At 33.4% G+C, this 18,795-nt stretch overlaps 1 protein-coding gene across 1 annotated transcript in view; it reads right to left on the bottom strand.

Annotated features, from left to right (window-relative positions):
- Positions 1-18,795, bottom strand: part of ABCA13 (ATP binding cassette subfamily A member 13) — a gene marked incomplete at its 5' end in the record, with an annotated part of 484,952 nt that overhangs the window by 106,587 nt on the left and 359,570 nt on the right. The window contains 2 exon segments of the mRNA XM_079150399.1: positions 12,070-12,179; positions 15,066-15,258. Coding sequence (XP_079006525.1) covers positions 12,070-12,179; positions 15,066-15,258 — 303 coding nt within the window.

Below are 18,795 nucleotides of genomic sequence, written 5' to 3'. Positions count from 1 at the left end.
AAGTAAGATTAAAATTGATATTTTCATTCAAACTTTTATTCATTTCAATTATTTTTCTGGGCATAAATTAAAACAAGGAATATTAATAGTTCAAACACTTATTATACATATTGCCAAGGTGAACTCCAGTAAATTATGTCCAAAGAGACATAGGGCAGTGCTTATTTTACTATTCTTCATGGAATACACATCTCTATTGTTAGTCCACATTTTTATATTAATCATGATATGTATTTTTTGCATTTGATTATTCATTCTTTTTTCATATTGTGTTTAATTCTTGTGTCTTAGGTCAATTTTTTATTGTTATTGCCTTTTCATTATCACTATACAAACTATTTTACATGTTGTCTATCAACATCATTTTATTAGTATTTGCTATCATCTTTAAATTTTAATGTCTTGACTTACGGAAAAGTTTTAAACTGCACATTTAAATTTACCCATATTTTGTATTATGAATTTCATGCTAACTGAATGTTTTAAATGTCCTCATTGAATAAACAATGTTTATGAGCATGGTTTCTAGTTTTCTTTGGGTCAGAGCAAACACCAGTCTCAGGAAAATTCAGCAACTTATTTTTCTTTTTTTCCGTTTGAACTAATGGGAAATTTATACACTACCTTGTTTTTATCTATTGCCTCTCCTATCCCACTGATTAAGCTAGTTAATCAGAAAGTCATTATTTTATTACACAATCAATACAGTGCATTGAAATATATCTTAGGGCAATTAGCTTTCTGTTAATTTTTCAAAATGCCATGATTAGATACACCTATGTAGTCAGAATTTCTGTATTAAAACTCCTTCTATATTCTTCAATAGCAATTACATTAATCTATACAATTTGGTGGAGAAAAATAATATAAAAAGACGATTCATCTTTTCCATTCAACATCCTTTATATACACCACTATTTACTCAATTATATCTATTATTCTAAAGAGGTTATCTAGATTTTAGCATAGGGGAAGACTATATTTCTGTCTAATGTTATTCACAGGAATTTCACGTGTGCACAAGTGTGCTGTTGTAACTGTCTTTCCAGTATATCTCCTGATATTGATTGCATACAGGAGAGTTCTTGATTTGAGTATATTTATATATTTGAGAAATATAGTTACCTTAGTTAAAATTACTTAGTTGATTTTCTTCAGCATTTGGAGTATATCATGTTATAAAAATAGTACTGTAAATATCCATACTATTTCTTTTTTTTTAATTAAAAATCATAAATTTACATAGGGCAATGTTGCTTGATTCATTCTGTTATTTTTTCCCTTCCCCCCACCCCTCCCACCCCTCTTTTCCCTCTATACAGTCCTTCCTTCTTCCATTCTTACCACCCTCCTTATCCCTAACCCTAAACCTAACCTTAACCCTAACACTAACCCCTTCTACCCCCCATTATATGTCCTCATCCACTTATCAGCGAGATCATTCATCCTTTAGTTTTTTGAGATTGGCTTATCTCACTTAGCATGATATTCTCCAATTTCATCCATTTGCCTGCAAATGCCATGATTTTATCATTCTTCATGGTGGAGTAATATTCCTTTTGTAACAAGAATGTAAATTCCAGAAAAAATTCTAAATAATAATGTTAACAGTATATTTCTTGTTGCTTGTTTATTGGGGCTTATTCTAGTACTTCACAAATAAACACAAAGAGTTTTATATAAGATTTCCATGTCATGTGCAGCCTTATTTATTTGTTGAAAATGTTAATCACATTATATATTTCTTTAATTGTTAGATAATATGATTAAAGAGTAAAGGTCTTTCATTTAATTATTTCTTCTCATTCACTTTTTAAGTTTTTAAGAGAGTTTATGTTCCATATTTTCATGCTATGTATTCACATATAAAATTTCTTGACTATAATGACATATAGAAACTTTTTATTAATGCAGACTGTTAAATATACTTTCATCTTAACTTATAAAGGATATTAATATATTTATGTATTTTATTTTGTTTTGATTTGCCAGATTGCCACTGTTTTAATCTAAATGTCACTGTAATACTGTGTTGTGTGTAATTTAAAAGTCATTTTTAACACAGTTTATGAGTGTTTGAATTTTTAAGCAAAGATAATCACAACAACATTCATTACACAAGTACATGTGGCCTTGGTATCTGACAACTTGCATTAAAATATGTTTTGCTATTTCCTTTTACATATTTTATGTTCTCTTATACAATGTGGCTCTTTGGGAGTTTTCTCTAATAATTGGGAGAAGAAAAAAGTTAGGAAGAATGTGATTTAGAGTTAAAAAAAATAACTTTCGGACTCAAACCCTCTACCACTCTTTGTAAGTTTGACTTTGGCAAGTCTTCTGATACTTAGGTTCATTGTCAATAAAATTAGGATAGCATCCTCACCTCAAGGTCATTGGGAATAAAAAATAAGATCAAGAATGTAGAGCCCTTAATGCTTTGATAAATAATAGAATCATACTAAATTATGATCATTGTGATTATCAAATATTTGATCCAGGGGTTGTAAATTCCAATTATTTCTAGATCGACCAGTTAACCTGAACATCTGAGGGTGCCAGTAAATGAATCAAGAGAGGAGTGGAAACTGACAAACTGGAGAGTACATGTCTTGACCTATGGCAATACTATTCCAAAGTATTAACACTATGTTGACAAAATAAAAATGCATGGGATATCAGAACAGCAGTCTATCAATTTGTGACCGCTGTCATTATATCAGGAACTTAGGAAATACTCTACACTAAATTATACCTTTTGACATGAATTATTTTCATTGTACATATGCATTTTCTCAAGTTTGAGAATATGTGATCATGGAAATTAATAAATTAAACAAGAAAACAAAAATAACACTTTTAGATAATAAACCTCAGAGAAAAGACAAAATAAGCCTTAATAGAATGAATGACGGAGTTCATGTGTTTCAATTAAGTAGCAATCAGTTATGAGCTTCATGGGCAGGAAGGTATATTCCAGCTCTCAAAGCAGTTAAAAATTCCATTGTGCTTCTAATTACCTATTTAATTCCTTGAATACCAATGTGCAATTAACATTACAAATAATCAAGGTTAAAAATATAATTAATGCAAGTGTGATTTAGTTATAATTAAACTAATTACACAGATATGTATCATAATAAGGGGCTCCTGGACCATTATGTGGATGCAAATTTATTCTTCCTTTCAAGAGCAGTTATTTGAATTTCATTCTCCAATTATTTTACAAATGATGAAATGGAATAATAAAGGAGAGAATCAGTCTTCCAGGGAGGGAAAAATAAACCTTCTTTGTTTTTTATTCTTTTTAAAGTTTTGACTTTTCTGTCCCTATGCGTTTGTAAATAGAGAAGTTAGAAAAATAAAAATAAAATGCTACCTCAATCAATAAAAAAAAACTCTTACTTCTTATTTCTATGACAACAGGGACAAATCCACAACACAACACCAAAGAGAAATTCTATTCCATGCAGCATGTGTCTCTTTTAGAATATTAAGCAGCATGCTAGCTTTATACATATAAATCTCAAATATTCACTCAACACATTCTATTTCTGTTTTAGATTATAGCTAGTTCTTAATATTGTTTTCATACATTGGCAAAAACTACAGAAATATAAATGCATTCTCTGCTCACAGACCACAGACAGCAGTTAATAGCTATAATAGCATTTGGAATAAGATAGATTTGTTTTTAGGTATGCAACTTTTTTCATCTAAGTTAGGAAAAGGGATATAGCTTACATGACAATTACATACTGATTGGTAGACAAAGTGGGATATCATTGAGCCTTCATTCAAACTTATGAATTATTCTTATTTCTAGAATATGGATGAGGAAACAACCAGAGGAGGATGGAGAGAGGAAGGACAAGAGAGATCCTAAAGATAAAACAGATAACAAATCACAAGATAACATTTGTGATATTTTCTAATTCTAGCAGAATAAAACCAGAATGATGTACTTTCTGGGAATGACTAGAAATCAATTGATTATCAAAAAGGAAATAGAAAGTAAAAAGAAAAAAAAATCTGTCCAAAAACATTTGTCCTCTAGGTAACCAAATAAAAGACAAAGCAAGTATCTACTAATCAAATTATTCTAGCTAGTAAATGAAAACAAGAATTAAAATATCACCATTTGGCAATAGATTAATTCACTAAAGCATCAAACATCAAACAACCAACCAAAAAAAATCCAGAAAAAACATATACTAAGAGTCCCTTGATAAAAGAGATCATTCATCCTATTTAGTTATGTCAAAGGATTAAAACTGAACCTGAATAAACCTCTGGATCTAACTGAAACCACAAGAAATAGAAAGGCTGGAGAAACATGCTAAACAAACTTCACCTTGAGTTTACACTCAGGCAACTCTCCAAATCCAGTGGCCCAGGTTCTTCAACAGTTAGATCATGAGGGAAATAAAGGATAGTGGGGGTGGGGGAACCTATAGTTTGAGAAGGAGAATTAGAGATCATATCAAATTCTTTTTATAAATAAGCAAATGATGGTATCTTGGAATTGATTCATTATTGGGTGACAGAACCATAATCATTTGAATGGAAGGGGCGTGACCCAAAATGGGACATATAAAATGGTTTCCAGGTCAATATTGCCAAAGTTCTATTACTTGTTCTAAATTTTGGTTGAAAGAATGTTTGCCTTATTATTATACACTAAGGTACATAAAAATATCAAAATAATGTATATCAATCTTGTTTACCTTTTCAAAGAACCAATTCTTTGTTTTATTGATCTTTTGTATTATACAGTTTTTTAAAAGTTTTTAATTTCATTAATTTCAGCTCTCATCTTAATTACTTCCTGTCTTCTACTCTTTTGGAATTAGTTTTTTCTTGCTTTCCTAGTGCCTTGAGATATAATAGATTACTTGGGATCTTTCAGTGTTTGTTTTCATTATTTTATGAAGGCTGAACGCTATAAACTTTCCTCTTGGGACTGCTTTCAAAGTGTCCCAGAGATTCTGATATATGTTATTTCTGTATTTGGTTGTTTCTAAGAATTTTTTTTTCCTCCACTGATTTCTTCTGTGATCCATTCATTTTCAAAAAGTGCACTATTCAATATCCATCTGTTAAAATGGTTTCTCTTTTTTATTTTGTTATTGATTTCTAACTTCATTCTATTATGATCTCATAAGGTGCAAAAATTTGTCTAGGGAGTCTTTTGTATTTGCTAAGATTTGCTCTGTGTACTCAAATATGGTCTGCTTTGAAGAAGGTTCCATGTGCCACTGAGAAGAAAGTGAATTCAGTTGTTGGTGAATGAAACATTCCACACATATTTGTTATGTCCATTCGATTAATAGTAACTGAAATTACATCCCTATCTCTCATCTTGCACAAAAGTCAACTCAAAACCAATCAAAGACCTGGGAATTAGACCAGAAGCTTTGTAACTGCTAAAAAACAAAAACAAAAACAAAAAAAACCTAGGAGCAAGACTACAACACATAGGTGCAGGCAGTAACTTCCTTAATAAAATTCCTATAGCTTAAGAAATGAACCTAGAATCAGTAAATGGGATAGCAGTAAATTAAAAAGCTTCTGCACAGCAAAAGAAACAATAAAGAGCATGAAAAAAAAAGAGCCGATAGAATGGGGGGGCTCTTTGCCATATATATATATATATATATATACATATATATATATATGGTAATATATATAACCAGATTATAAGTGTATATATATATATATTTATTTGCCAGATTATAAATTATAATAAATGTGGGCCCATACAATTGCAAATCAGTACAACCACTTTCGACAGCCATATGGAGATTCCTCAAGAGTAGGAAGGGATCCACCACATGACCCAGATATTCCACTCCTTGATATTTATCAAAAACAACTAAAATTAGCATACTGTAGTGATAACTTCATTCCAGTGTTTATAGCCACTCAGTTCACAGTGACCAAGTTATGGAACAGTCTAGGTGTCCATCAACAGATTAAAAGATAAAGAAAATGTGATATACACACACACACATACAATGAAATTTTATTCATCCATAAAGAATGAAATTACGTCACTTGCTGATAAATGGATAAATTGCTGTTAATTGAAATAAGCCACATTCAGAAAATCAAGAGTCCAATGTTTTCTCTCACATACTAGAACTATAGAGAAATAAGGAATTTAAAAAAGTGAGTGGGATATCATGAAAATAGAAGGGAGAACACCAAAATAGAGGAAGGGGATTAAGTGGGAGGGAGGAGGGATAGGAAAAGGGAGGAACTATGAAATTAAATTGACCAAATTATGTTATGTACATATATAAAGAATACCACAGTAAATTTCACTTTATGCCTAATTCACAAATTTTAAAAAACAAATAAATAAATAGAAGGAAGACCATAGAGAAGAGGAAGTGAATCAAGGCAAGGGAAGATGAGGGGAATAGGGAAATACTGGGCACTGAAATGGAACAAATTGCATTATATATATTTATGAATATATCAAAATGAACAGCTCTAGTATACATAATTATAATCTAATAATAAAAGGGTTAAAATAAATAAGTAAATAAATACATCAAAAAAGGAATTACCCTTGATGAGAAGTGATGGGAAGGCATTTATGGAGTAAGTTTTCTTCTGTTTCTTGAGGGTAGTACTGATTACATAAGTTTATTCATTTTATAAAATGTATTCTTTTTTTGTATGCAAATGATACTTCCAAAATATTTTTTAAATATTTTTTTTAAATATTACACAAAAAATATTGACTATTTGAAAATTTTGAGAAAAATACAAAATTGAAGCCACATTTCATTACAGAATAATAGCAATCATATCATATTATAGTTTTATGATCCAGATAATACTATACAAAGAAGATTAAAATTTGGAAAACAAATTTGAAGAGTGGCTTTTGATAGTTTAAAAAATAAATTAAAACATTTAATTACTAAGAAATTCAGTATTTCAGATTTTTCAAAGTAAAAAAGTCAGAAGAAAATATTAAGATAATTTGATAGAAATAAAATACAAATATGCAGACATAAAAAGAAAAAATAAATACAAATTCCTAATAAGTAAATAAAACTTCTAATAAATAAAATTTATTGTAGAAGGGTATGTACAGATAAATACTGAAAAGTATTGCCTTTATAACAAATATATAAAAAATAACTATAAAATATGTTAATGTGTATAAATACTAAGATGATAAATTTAAGCTATTACTCCTAAGAAAATTAATAAAATTGAAAATAATATTTATTTTAGATGATGAACAGTATGTACATAATTTTCAAACCATTATATTTAGTAAATAGAAATGTAACTATTAAATGAGAAATAAAATGCATTGTCATTTAACATTGTTTTGGAAATTCTAGAAGAACTGAATCAGGAAATCTCTACTATAGAGATAAAGGAGACAAATATTTCATTAATTACTGTCAAGGGCATTGTATTCTAGATAGAATATAAAGAATAATTTTTAGATCTATTTTTAAAAATAAATTCTATTTACTTTAGCAAATGTACAAATTTTATGGAACAGCAAAGCACAATATTGTTGAAATGTTAGTTCATTCCAAATCAATCCACAAATGCAATACAAAGTCAATTAAAATTCCATTGGGGAATTACAGACACAATATTTTCAATTTCTTCCTCTACACCCAAAAACTATGAATAATGGACTTTTATTTTCTTCATTTCTTCATAACTAGTGCTTAAAAGAAATAATCACAATAAAAAATAAACATCTTTGTGGATGCAAAACAGAACAGAAAGCTAGAATCAGGGTCTAAAGCCACTAGTGGTTGGGTACTATGTTTGAATTCCATGAAGTAGCTACAAATTTGGCCCCTACAAGGTAATGGGGGCCAAAAGTCCTTCATAATTGACATGTGTTGTGAGGGAACAAAATCAGGTTCATTATGTAATTACTTGGGTCTCCTATTAGGGCAAAGCCCCACCTCTTACTGAAAGAGGCTGGGCAAAGCTGTCAATGGTTACTAGGAAATTGCTCACCTTTCAGGCTGCATTGGTAGGGAAGAATCAAAACAAGCTACCAGTGAATGGGAACTAGCTCTTCTCCATATATATTTGTGAGATGAAGACTCAAGCTGTCAATCGAAGGCGTGGTTCTATACCAAAGATCCATGAAATGGAATAAATGGTTAAAGATACTATAAAAATGCCAGACTGGAGGTGGCATCCAAAAGGGTAGAGAAAGGGCAAAAGCAAAACCCCATAAAGTCACTAGTAAGGTTAGCTAGGAAAATTTCAAGCCAGAAGAAAATCTAACAACAACAACAAAAAGAAAAAAAAAAAAAAAAGTTAAAGGAAAAGAAAAAGTAAAAAAGGAATAAGAGATGAATTACCTCCTGATGAAGCAAAATTTATCTGGATGAATAATTAAAAACACATATGCAAGGACTTTAAAGGCAAATTTTAAAACATAATGAAATGATGTTCTGAAAATGGTCCAAGTATTAATACAAATCATCATCAAAGAAAAGGTAGACAAAATATCATAAAGATGTTGTATCTCCTCAAATTATCACATAAACTTGATGTAATTATAGCCAAAATATTGATCTGCAATCAAATACTGTGATTTTTATGCAGTCTATTACATTCTTAAAACAATATGCAATATAAAAAGTCCCCCAAATATTCCAAGCAATTCTAAAAATGAACTAGGAGAAGCACCAAGTAATTCAGTCTACTAGTGTAGTGCAGGATACACGATTCCAAAATATGCTGAATTGGTATATTGGTTATTTCAAACTGAAATCACCTGAGAAATTATAACTGCAGGAAAAGTTTTGCGGCCTATCTTTTCCTACATGCATCAAGCCATAAAGATGTCTTCCCTATATCAGGGCAAGAAAAAAACTTCTATATCCAAAGATAGGACTTTAGAATTGTAATGAGCCTGAATAAATAAATGTATGGCTGCAACTCTAATCTTCCACGAGGTTTGACAACCCCATGAGTCTCTTAGTGAATCCCTAGAACTCAACTCCCTATGCCAGAGATCCTTTTGTCCTGTCATTCATTCACAAATTCATCATTCTTTGTCTACAATGTTCAAAGGCATTTTCTTGGCCAATTCATCAGACTTCATAATTTTCTGAAGATCCCTCTGTACACATAAAATTAATAAAACTTGTTTTCTTTTCTCTTGTTGATCTTCCTTGTGTTAATATGGTTCCTAGACTCAGCCAAAGAACCCATGTAAGAACCAAGGGAGAGAAGGGCAGAGATCTTTTTCTCCCCTACACTAGGATGTGTCATAAAACAAGAGAACTTGAAACCAAATGCCCAATATGAGATCTTGGTACACAATAGAACTGCTTCCAAATGATGGACAAAGTTGTTTTTTTTTTTTTTTTTTTCTTTTGAGAAACTATTTTAGATATCAATAAGAAAAAAAATAAAATTACATTTCTACTATATTAGAAATATATGTGTACTATATATACTACAAAAAAATCTTTGGAAAAGAAAATATGGAAAACAGTCTTATGACCTCAGAAAGGGAAGAATTTCTTAATACTCAAAAAAGCAATAAATAACATAGGAAAGAAAATAAAATGGACTTCATCGAAACAGGGAATTTCTTTATATATAAACCTTTAAAACAAAATTAAAACACAAGATACCACTATATAGGAATACTTAAAACAGACAAAACATGTCAGGCGTGGTGGCACACACCTATAATCCCAGCAGCTCAGCAGGCTGAGGCAGGAGGATAGTGAGTTCAAAGCCAGTCTCAGCAACTTATTGAGACCCTGTCTCAAAAAACATAAAAAGTGCTGGGAATAATAATTCACAGTGTGGAGGGGCTACATAAGAATAGAGTTCCTTCAGATTAGGTAGAGGGGAGTGAAGGAAGGGGATGGGGTATAGGGATAGGAAGGTTAGTAGAATGAATCAGACATTATTACCCCATGTATATATATATATATAACTATACAACTGGTGGTATTCTACATCATGTACAATGAGAAGAATGAGAAATTATACTCTATTACATATGATGTATCAAAGTGCATTCTACTATCATGTATAACTAATTAAAACAATTTTTTTTAAATGGTAAGAAAAAAAGTACTGGGGATAAAAAGTGGCTCAGTGGTTAATTGACCCTGGGTTCAATACCTGAAACCCCAAAATAGAAAAAGACAACATGCAAAATATTAGATTTCAGCAGAGTATGTAATGAATTCCTATATTCATGAGGAACAAAAAGTAACAATGGAGACCAAAGGTCAAAGGATATAACTGCAACTGACAGAAAGTAAACCTATGTAACAAATATATATGGAGAAGGCAAGATCAAGTTCATATAGAATCAAAAGAGTGCAAATAAAAGGGATATTGCATGCCCATCAAATTTAAAAAAAACTTTTAATCATAATTATAGAAGTAGATTTTAAAATGTGTAAGTAAAATAAAACAATCTTTTAAATCATATCTGAATTGGAAGCATGTATAACTCTACCACATAAATAACCACACTTATACACACACAAGCAGACACCATAAAATAGATAAAATCAGATGTAAACACACAGATGTGTATAAGTCTTTAAACTGACAGGAAACATGCAAATATCAACAATGGATTTTAGGGAAAATTTTCGTCCTCCTGGTACATGACACATCACAAGTAGACAATGAATATTTGTTGATTTGAAGAAGTACCTAATTGATGGGTGATGCTATTTCTGAACAATTTTTTTTCAAATTACTTTATCTGAAGCCATACACAAAAATAAAAATATAAAGCACATTTTCTCCAAATCTATGTAAAAATGATTCTCTGATTCCCAGTAAACAGATTATGAAATCAAATAAGGTCATGATAACTTGGTTGGATAGTCATATAATGACCTTCAGAGAATGCACAACAAAACAGAGGTTTTGTTTAGTAATTTCAAAGACAGAACTTGAAATGTATTACTAAGTTACAGTGAGTTTGCTATAGTAGGAAAATAAAAAAGTCCTATGTCTGGGATCTTACAACACAGTATTGAACACAGACTAGGATATGGGGACATCCACAGAGGGTACAAATGGGTGGCTTGTGGAGAAGGAGCAACTAGAAAAGAGTTGTGAAGTTAAAAGTAGTAAGAGTTCAGTCTGATATTGAACAAGTTTCCTATTAAGACAAATTTAGAACAGGAATCAAGTAGCAAATCCAGCTTCAGAAAATTGGGAAAGCAGGGAATCTCACTTTGTGGAAGAGAGAAAAACCACAAATATTAGACCTGATTATAGCTCCGGAAAGAGGAAGACATACCACCACACACACATCTGCAGAAAGAGGAGCAAAGTTCCCAGGTCTCAGAGGAAAATGTTCTAATTGAGCACATAGTTCAAAAGGAATTGCAAAATCAGGTGTTGCAAGAAAAGGAGTGCAGGGGCCTAATGGGCCTAATTCTGAATGGCATGCAGGAATAACTGTGTGTGTGTGTGTGTGTGTGTGTGTGTGTGTGTGTGTGTGTTGTCTGAGCCCATACAGCTCAGCTGGACTGGCACAGTATCTGGGTGCACAGGGTACCCAGGGACCTCATGTTTGTATAGAGAAGGTATATTAATACCTTTCCCACTCCCCTAGAAGCTGCTGTTTGAGTTTTTAATGTGTCCACTGCTCCCAGCCCAAAGTTGTAAGAATTCCCTGAAAGACAAGGTCTGGGTGGCAAAAAGAGGGAAACCATCTGGCACCTTGTGATCCCTCTAGTGGGGATATTTGAAGGTTTATCAATGGAAGATGCAAGAAGAATCAACCCTTGACTATTTTCTGCTCACCTGAGTTACACCATCTCGAATGCAGCCTGGTGCCTCTCACTGATGTCTGCCCTCAGCTGCTTTGTGACAATACCTCTTGACGCTTTGCTCTGTCTACCAGGATTGAACTCCATTCAAATTTCAGATACCCTTACCATTTTGGAGAAGTGATGATTTGAAGATAAATTTGGAGGAAAATTGTATTTTCAAACTTTATTACACAGGGCAGAAATAATGTGGGGGTTTTCTAAGCAGCACAACAAAATGATTAAATCTTGATCTTACCCCGTGGGAGTTCTGACAACAGCATGTCCTGAACTTGCAGGAACTTCACCATTCAGAACTTTGAACGTAGTGCTCTTCCCAGCTCCATTCACCCCTAGAAGTCCAAAGCACTAAGGAAAAAATGAAGTTAAATAAAACAGGTTAAAAACAATGACAATGGCATGCAAAGCATTTTGAGCCTACTTTGAATTGACATTGTTGATATGTGGTATTTGTACATTTTAAAGAATCACACATTATACAGTACTTTATGGATTACAAAGTACTTTCAAAATCATCACAGCACTTGAGTAGTACAAAACCTACAGCATCACTTAGAGACAAGTAAATTTATACATGGAAAACTTAAGAGAATGAGAAGTAAATGCCAGCTAACCCCAAATTATGCAAAGATAATAGCCTTTGAAAGTCACATCTTTGTAGTAATAATTATGCTCTTGATCTACATTTTTGTATATTTTAAATATACTGTATATTTTTAAATACCTTTTAAAAATATTTCATCTTCTACTCTCAGTATTTATATTGCTTGAAGCTCCTTGAAGAGTCTTGAAGAGGCTATAAATTCATTCCTAGTTCAGTGCAAATCCTGACATTCAGAAGATGACCCTCAGGTATATAATCTAACACTCAGTCAACTTAGTTCTTGATCCAATCCTGTCATACATTCCATGTGAAAACTGGCCTTCTGGTTTCTTTTCTAGATGTATTATCTGTCTGTACCTCCAAGTATACTCTGCCTGAGAATCCATCATGGAGCCTGAGAATCTATTTCTTGTCAATCTCCTTCCAAGACACTTGTTTTTGGATGCATAGATGATTCTATCTATTCATATACTGGCTTCCTGGCTCCTGGGATCTTAGAAAGTGACTGCTTCTGGAATTTCTGTCAGCATGCCACACCCAGCTATCACGTAACTCTATTTTGGGCCCCTGAATGCCACTGCCCCACTGAGTTGCCACCTGCTTCAGTTACCAAGATTTTACAATTACCCACATCTGAAATACGGTTTCGTCTCAGTCCAGTCCTGCCCCATGTCACTGATGTCTGTCAGGCCATACCTGGGGCTGGGTGCTCCAAGGTATACCACTACCAGTCTAACTAAATGACATCTCTGTTCAAAGGCTTAGCCATAAAATAGCTTTGAAATAAAGTTCTGCCCACACAACGGTCCTTTCACTCTCCTTGCACTCTCTCTGGATATAAAGCACTGCAGACAGTACCACTCATACACCTTCTAATCCTATCCTGCCTTGGGACAAAGATTATGCTTTGTATAATACTGTGTGTGTTTATAATCTCTGGTTTCCTACCCAGTTATTTATTCCTAGAGGGACAGGGGCATATCTCAGTCATTTGTTTTTTGAAGGCTCTTACAAAGTACTGTTCATCTGGGTCACTAAACTGTGATGCTCATAAAAGTTTAGAATATGAAACTTGTAAGTTCACATCTTGAATGTCTCCAAAAGCCTATGGGTTGAAGGTTTGGTCTCCAGTTCTTGGTGCTATTGTGAAGAGGTGGAGGTGGGGCCTTGTGGACAGTGTTAGATCATTGAGGGTATGCCTTTGAAGAAGATGTTGGGACCCTGTCCTCTTCTATTCCTCTTTCTTTTACACATGGCCATGAGTTGAATGATCTTCCTTCTCTATGTACTTCTGCCATGAAGTAATAAGTCAACATAGACCCGCAGTAAGGGGCCACTGAGTCAGACTGAAACCTAAAGAACTTTGAGCCCAAATAAACCTTTCCACTCTTATAAGTTAATTGTCTCCCCTGTTTTATTGCAGCAACAAAAAGTTGACTAACACAAAACTCAAATTTAAATGGTATCTCATATCATTCAGATATGAATCTTATAAAGATTTTCAAGTTTTTAACTTACTCCTTAACCTAAACCTACCATAGAGAGGTAGTAGCAAATTAATATTTATTTTAATTAATTTCAATTGATTTCAAGACAAGGGTGAAAAATATTCAAATAAAATAGATCAGACTATAGAACCAGTCTTAAAGCAGTAGAAAAAATAACTATGAATAAACTTATCATTACTATTTTTCCTTTTCTACCAGAAATCAGTGTTTGATATAAGGATACTCCCAGGATGCTTTAGACTGTTCTCTTTGCCTCTTTCCTCCTCAGCACACTCATATCTGAAATGTCTACTCTCCTCTCACAGGCAGGGAATGGATGCCAATCAGATAACAATATAGCCTACTTAGAAATTCTCAGGAGCTTGGAACAATATGCATGCAAGGTGCTCTTTTATTTTTAACTGTTAATTAAAGGTAATCATTTCCAGAATTGATTTCCCTTTATGCATTAAGTACAAATCAGGAACAATTTATATGGCTTCTGTCAGTTGTGATTAAAGATTTCTCCTAGAATTAATGCCATACTTGTGAAAATTTTTCCCAGCTATTACTATGGTGTATGAATATTCTTTGGCTTTTCAGAGTAGCATTTTACTAGTTGGGCTTAACTGTACACTTAAAGAGTATTGAAGTCCAAATAAGAGGTAAAAACAATTTCCTTAATTAACTATAATATGTTTTTACTTAATAAAAAGATATCCCAGAACTGGGAGTGTAGCTCAGTGGTAGGGTGCTTGTCTAACACATGTGAGGTACTGGGTTTAATCCTCAGAACTGCATAAAAATAAGCAAATAAAACAAAGGTATTGTGTCCCGCTACAACTAAAAAATTTTAAAAAAGACATCCCACAGTCCAAACCATACTTAAAACTACTGAGTAACATGAAATTTAAAAAAAATATATAAGATAAAACAAATTTTATCAATCAACAGTGGTTTCACTATGGAAAGAGCCAATGAATCCTCTTTTCAGTTCTTCTCCTATGACTCTGTGAAAATTCCTGAAATTCGAAGTCTATGTATAGCTATGATTCCAGCTGCTTTGAGAACACCACAACCAGGTCAGCAATTAGAATTACACAGGTTCACAATAGAAAAGGGTAAAAAGAAAAGCTTTGCTACCTCTCCTCTTGGTATGCCTAAACTAATATCTTGCACAGCAGTAGTCTTCTTAAAAAACCTTCCATAACATTTACTGACGCTGTTTAACACAAGGATGTCTCCACTGGTCCTTCCTTCAAGCACCCTCATTTGCTCTTTTTCGACGTCTATATCCTTCAAAGACTTGACTGTGCCTTGAAGAGCAGAGTGACCCCTGGAAAGATAAAGTCAGAGTCAATTCACACCTGGGAAATTATGCTAAATATCCTATAAGAGAAATCATGAAAATGAGAGAGTGCCTTCAGATTTCCACTGCATTAGCTTCATCCAAAACACCTTAGTCCTGACATCTTGCTTACTGACTCCCAGAAAGAGTTAATTTTCTTTCCCTAAGTTGAAGAAAATATACATATTGCTAAAAGATACTGAAATAATAAAGTCATTCCAGACCTTACACTAAATGCAAAAAAAAAAAAAAAAAAAAAAAAACCCAAAATGCTTTCAGAAGATAATATAAGGTAGCAACTTTTAAGGGTAATTTTAGGAAATAGCCCATTTAATGAAATAAATTACATATAAAGGTATCCAAATACTGTAAGTTCATAGCGTAAGTTGGATTGCATAAAAGGATTGTATTGCCAGCACATATTATAGCATCTTGCAAAAAAGTGTTCAATATGTATTTTCCAGATAAATCCAAATTTAATTTTCAATTCTAACTGTTTCTCTCTAAATCTATGCTGCTCTCTTTTATGATTTTCAATCTGATGCATTTTAACTTTTAAGTAAATTTCAATTTCCCCTGTAAACTGTAGTATGCTTACCTACATTTTAATGATTAAATAGGTACAGACCACTGAGTAAATATTATACTAACATCAATTTCCTGGTTTTCACAGTACAATATTTTTATGGAATATGTTATCATGTTATCAGGGAGGAAAATGGGTAAAAAGTAATAGGAGCTTAATTTTGCAACTTCTTGCAATTCTCAAACTATTTTAAAATAAGAAGCTATTAAAACTAAAGGACTGGATACTGCCAGTTCTTAGTCATCTTAATTCCTTTATCTGCATTATTTTTTCATGCCTGAAAATCACCTTTTGGCAAAAATATAATTTATTCCACACTCACCTTTGATGATTGATAGCTAGACACTCACAAGTGTATATTATATCATTTATAAAACATTCCAAAGCATGTAAAATGAATCAAGGCAGATAAAAATAAGAACAGCAGTTACTCAGAGAGCGAATATTGATTGGCTTAGGGTGAGAAAGGAGTATCAAAGATGTTAAACGTATTCAATTTATTAATCTGAGAGAGGATTACATGCATGTGTACAATTTGTAAAAATCCACCAAATTATAGGCTTTCCTGCTTGAATGTCATTTCCCTGTCCCAGATAAAGGTATGTTTCTTGACCTTTCACCTTGGCTTGCCTTGCAAAGGTCTTTTCTTACTCTAACAGATCAGGTTATCATTATGCCTTCCTGTCTCCAATGCTCTCCACATAACCTGGGGTACTTTATAAATACCTCCTGGGTTTCAACTCAGAGTTGCTTATCTCAGGGTACCAGGAAGGGACCCAGATGTGCACAACTGCTTAATCATCACAACTAATTCTGGCAAATGGAGAACAAGTGACCAAAGTTACTTCTTATTGGGCCTCCTTCTAACAATTCATGATCCTAATTTATCCAACTACATTCAGCAATGCAGACATCTTCCAACTGAAAATCACAATAAATGGTGTCTTTATCAAAGGAGAAGGATCCAAATGGACACTAGATGTAGCAGAAATTTGCAGATGCTCAGCATACCTAATATGTGGACCACATGAGTGTTCTGACTCAGCCCGCACAAAGGATACAGAGAGCACAGCCCATCTCCAGACAGGAAAGAACTCCCCAAACTCACCCAGCCTGGATGGTATTGGGCTACAGCTGGATGCTAATGGAGATTTGAATTCTTAGCAGAAAACCAAAGGCCAGCACAGGGCTGCAGGATGGAGCCAGGGTAGGTTAGAGAATGACAGCAGTGAGGTGAGCTCCACTCTCATATGTCTAGCACCAGTCTCTGGTGATAGATGCATTGCTCAGGCTAGGGAAAGCAAGGTCTATTCTGTTCCTATGCAAAGGGCACAGTTTTATTCTCTTCCAAGATTTAACTATGACATGTATGATTTTCCTATATGAGTAGACTTATGCCCAAGCAGAGATGATTGACATGTAAATACTACAGAGGCATCCCTGTAGATAAAAAGGATGTTACAGAAATGCTGAGAAGGGTCAGACCAGTCCAGGAGATAGCCAGAGATGGGAAGAGGTGTTGGATGTGAAGTCAGACAGATGCAGATAATCTGAAGCAAACATCTCTATGGTGATGGAGAAAGACCACAGATAGCTTTACCAAGCAAGAGCACCAGAGCTAGGGGTGTTTGCTAAGACCCTTGGACTTTACCTTTTGAAGAATGATTAGTGGCCCCCTTGGACCTGGATTTAAATGACAAAAATGACTACATCTCACAGTCATTGAATTCTTTAGACAGTTATATATTAAGGAGCATCAAACAACTGCTGTCTAAATTAGATTAAATTTCTTTGCTCTGTGACCTTTATGCAGGCATAGAACAAAAAAACTGACTATCTACTGTGAATATTAAAGACAAAATTTTTTTTAAAATTTTCACTCAGGGTCTTTCTAAATCGCTTAAGGTCTCACTAAGTTGCTGAGGCTGGATTTGAACTTGCAATCCTCTTGCCTCAGTCTCCCAGGTTGCTGGGATTACAGGTTTGTGTCACTGGGCCCAACTTAAGACAAAATTCTAGAATGTGATTCCACCAATACTTATACTCTACAAAAGGTCTTTGGGTGTGTGTGTGTGTGTGTGAATGGAACTCACAGTCTCACACATTAGGCAAGTGCTCTACCACTGAGCCATATCCCCCTCCCAGAATGTCTTTTCTTTAAAGAAAAATCTTTTGATAATACAGGAAGATGAAGAACCCTGAAATTCTGCCAAAGGGGAGTCTGTATTACAGGTTTTAAAACAGATCATACTGCTAAAGGATATCATAGCACCAATTGTGTTTGTAAGGCACTCAGATATCTACTTCAAATTCAGTTAGCTTTTGCAAATCTGCAGATTCCAGAGTGATTATGGCCAAATTCAAAAGAGCTTTGAACTTGTCTTCAAAATGGTTCTCTAGTTAGCAGTTTAAATGGGATATAGGATGAAATGCATTATGAAATGACTGACAAGGAAAACACATATATATGAAAATCACCATAAAATTAACTATGTTAGCCTTTAAATTTTAATATATTCTCCAGTAACAGGGTCTTAACAATTTCTCCAAAATGAATCCCTCCCTTAGGCAGAAGTCAGAGGGAACTAGCACTTGGAAAGAGCAGGTCAATGGATTCAGGTCACAGAGGAGGAGATGCATCATTGAGGACCTCGCACAAGAAAGCACATTTCTTCCCGATGTATTTCAAATATGACAATAATTTCAAATCTGACAGTAATCTAGACTTCTTTGCAAAATAGGTATATGTGTATGTGTGTTCATGTGTGTGCATTATATAAACCATATTACATGTCTACACATCTATAAAATCTGCACGTGGCACTGACTTGTATTCTGATTTAACAAAGATAAGACTACAGCAACAGAAGGAACTGGATTGGTCAAAGGCCATGCAGTTATCTCTACTGAATTTCCATACCTTCCTGTTTCCAAGAGTT

Source organism: Sciurus vulgaris (assembly GCF_902686455.1).
Source record: "Sciurus vulgaris genome assembly, chromosome: 8".
Taxonomy (NCBI): Eukaryota; Metazoa; Chordata; class Mammalia; order Rodentia; family Sciuridae; genus Sciurus; species Sciurus vulgaris.
This window is presented reverse-complemented; position numbering and strand designations above follow the sequence as displayed.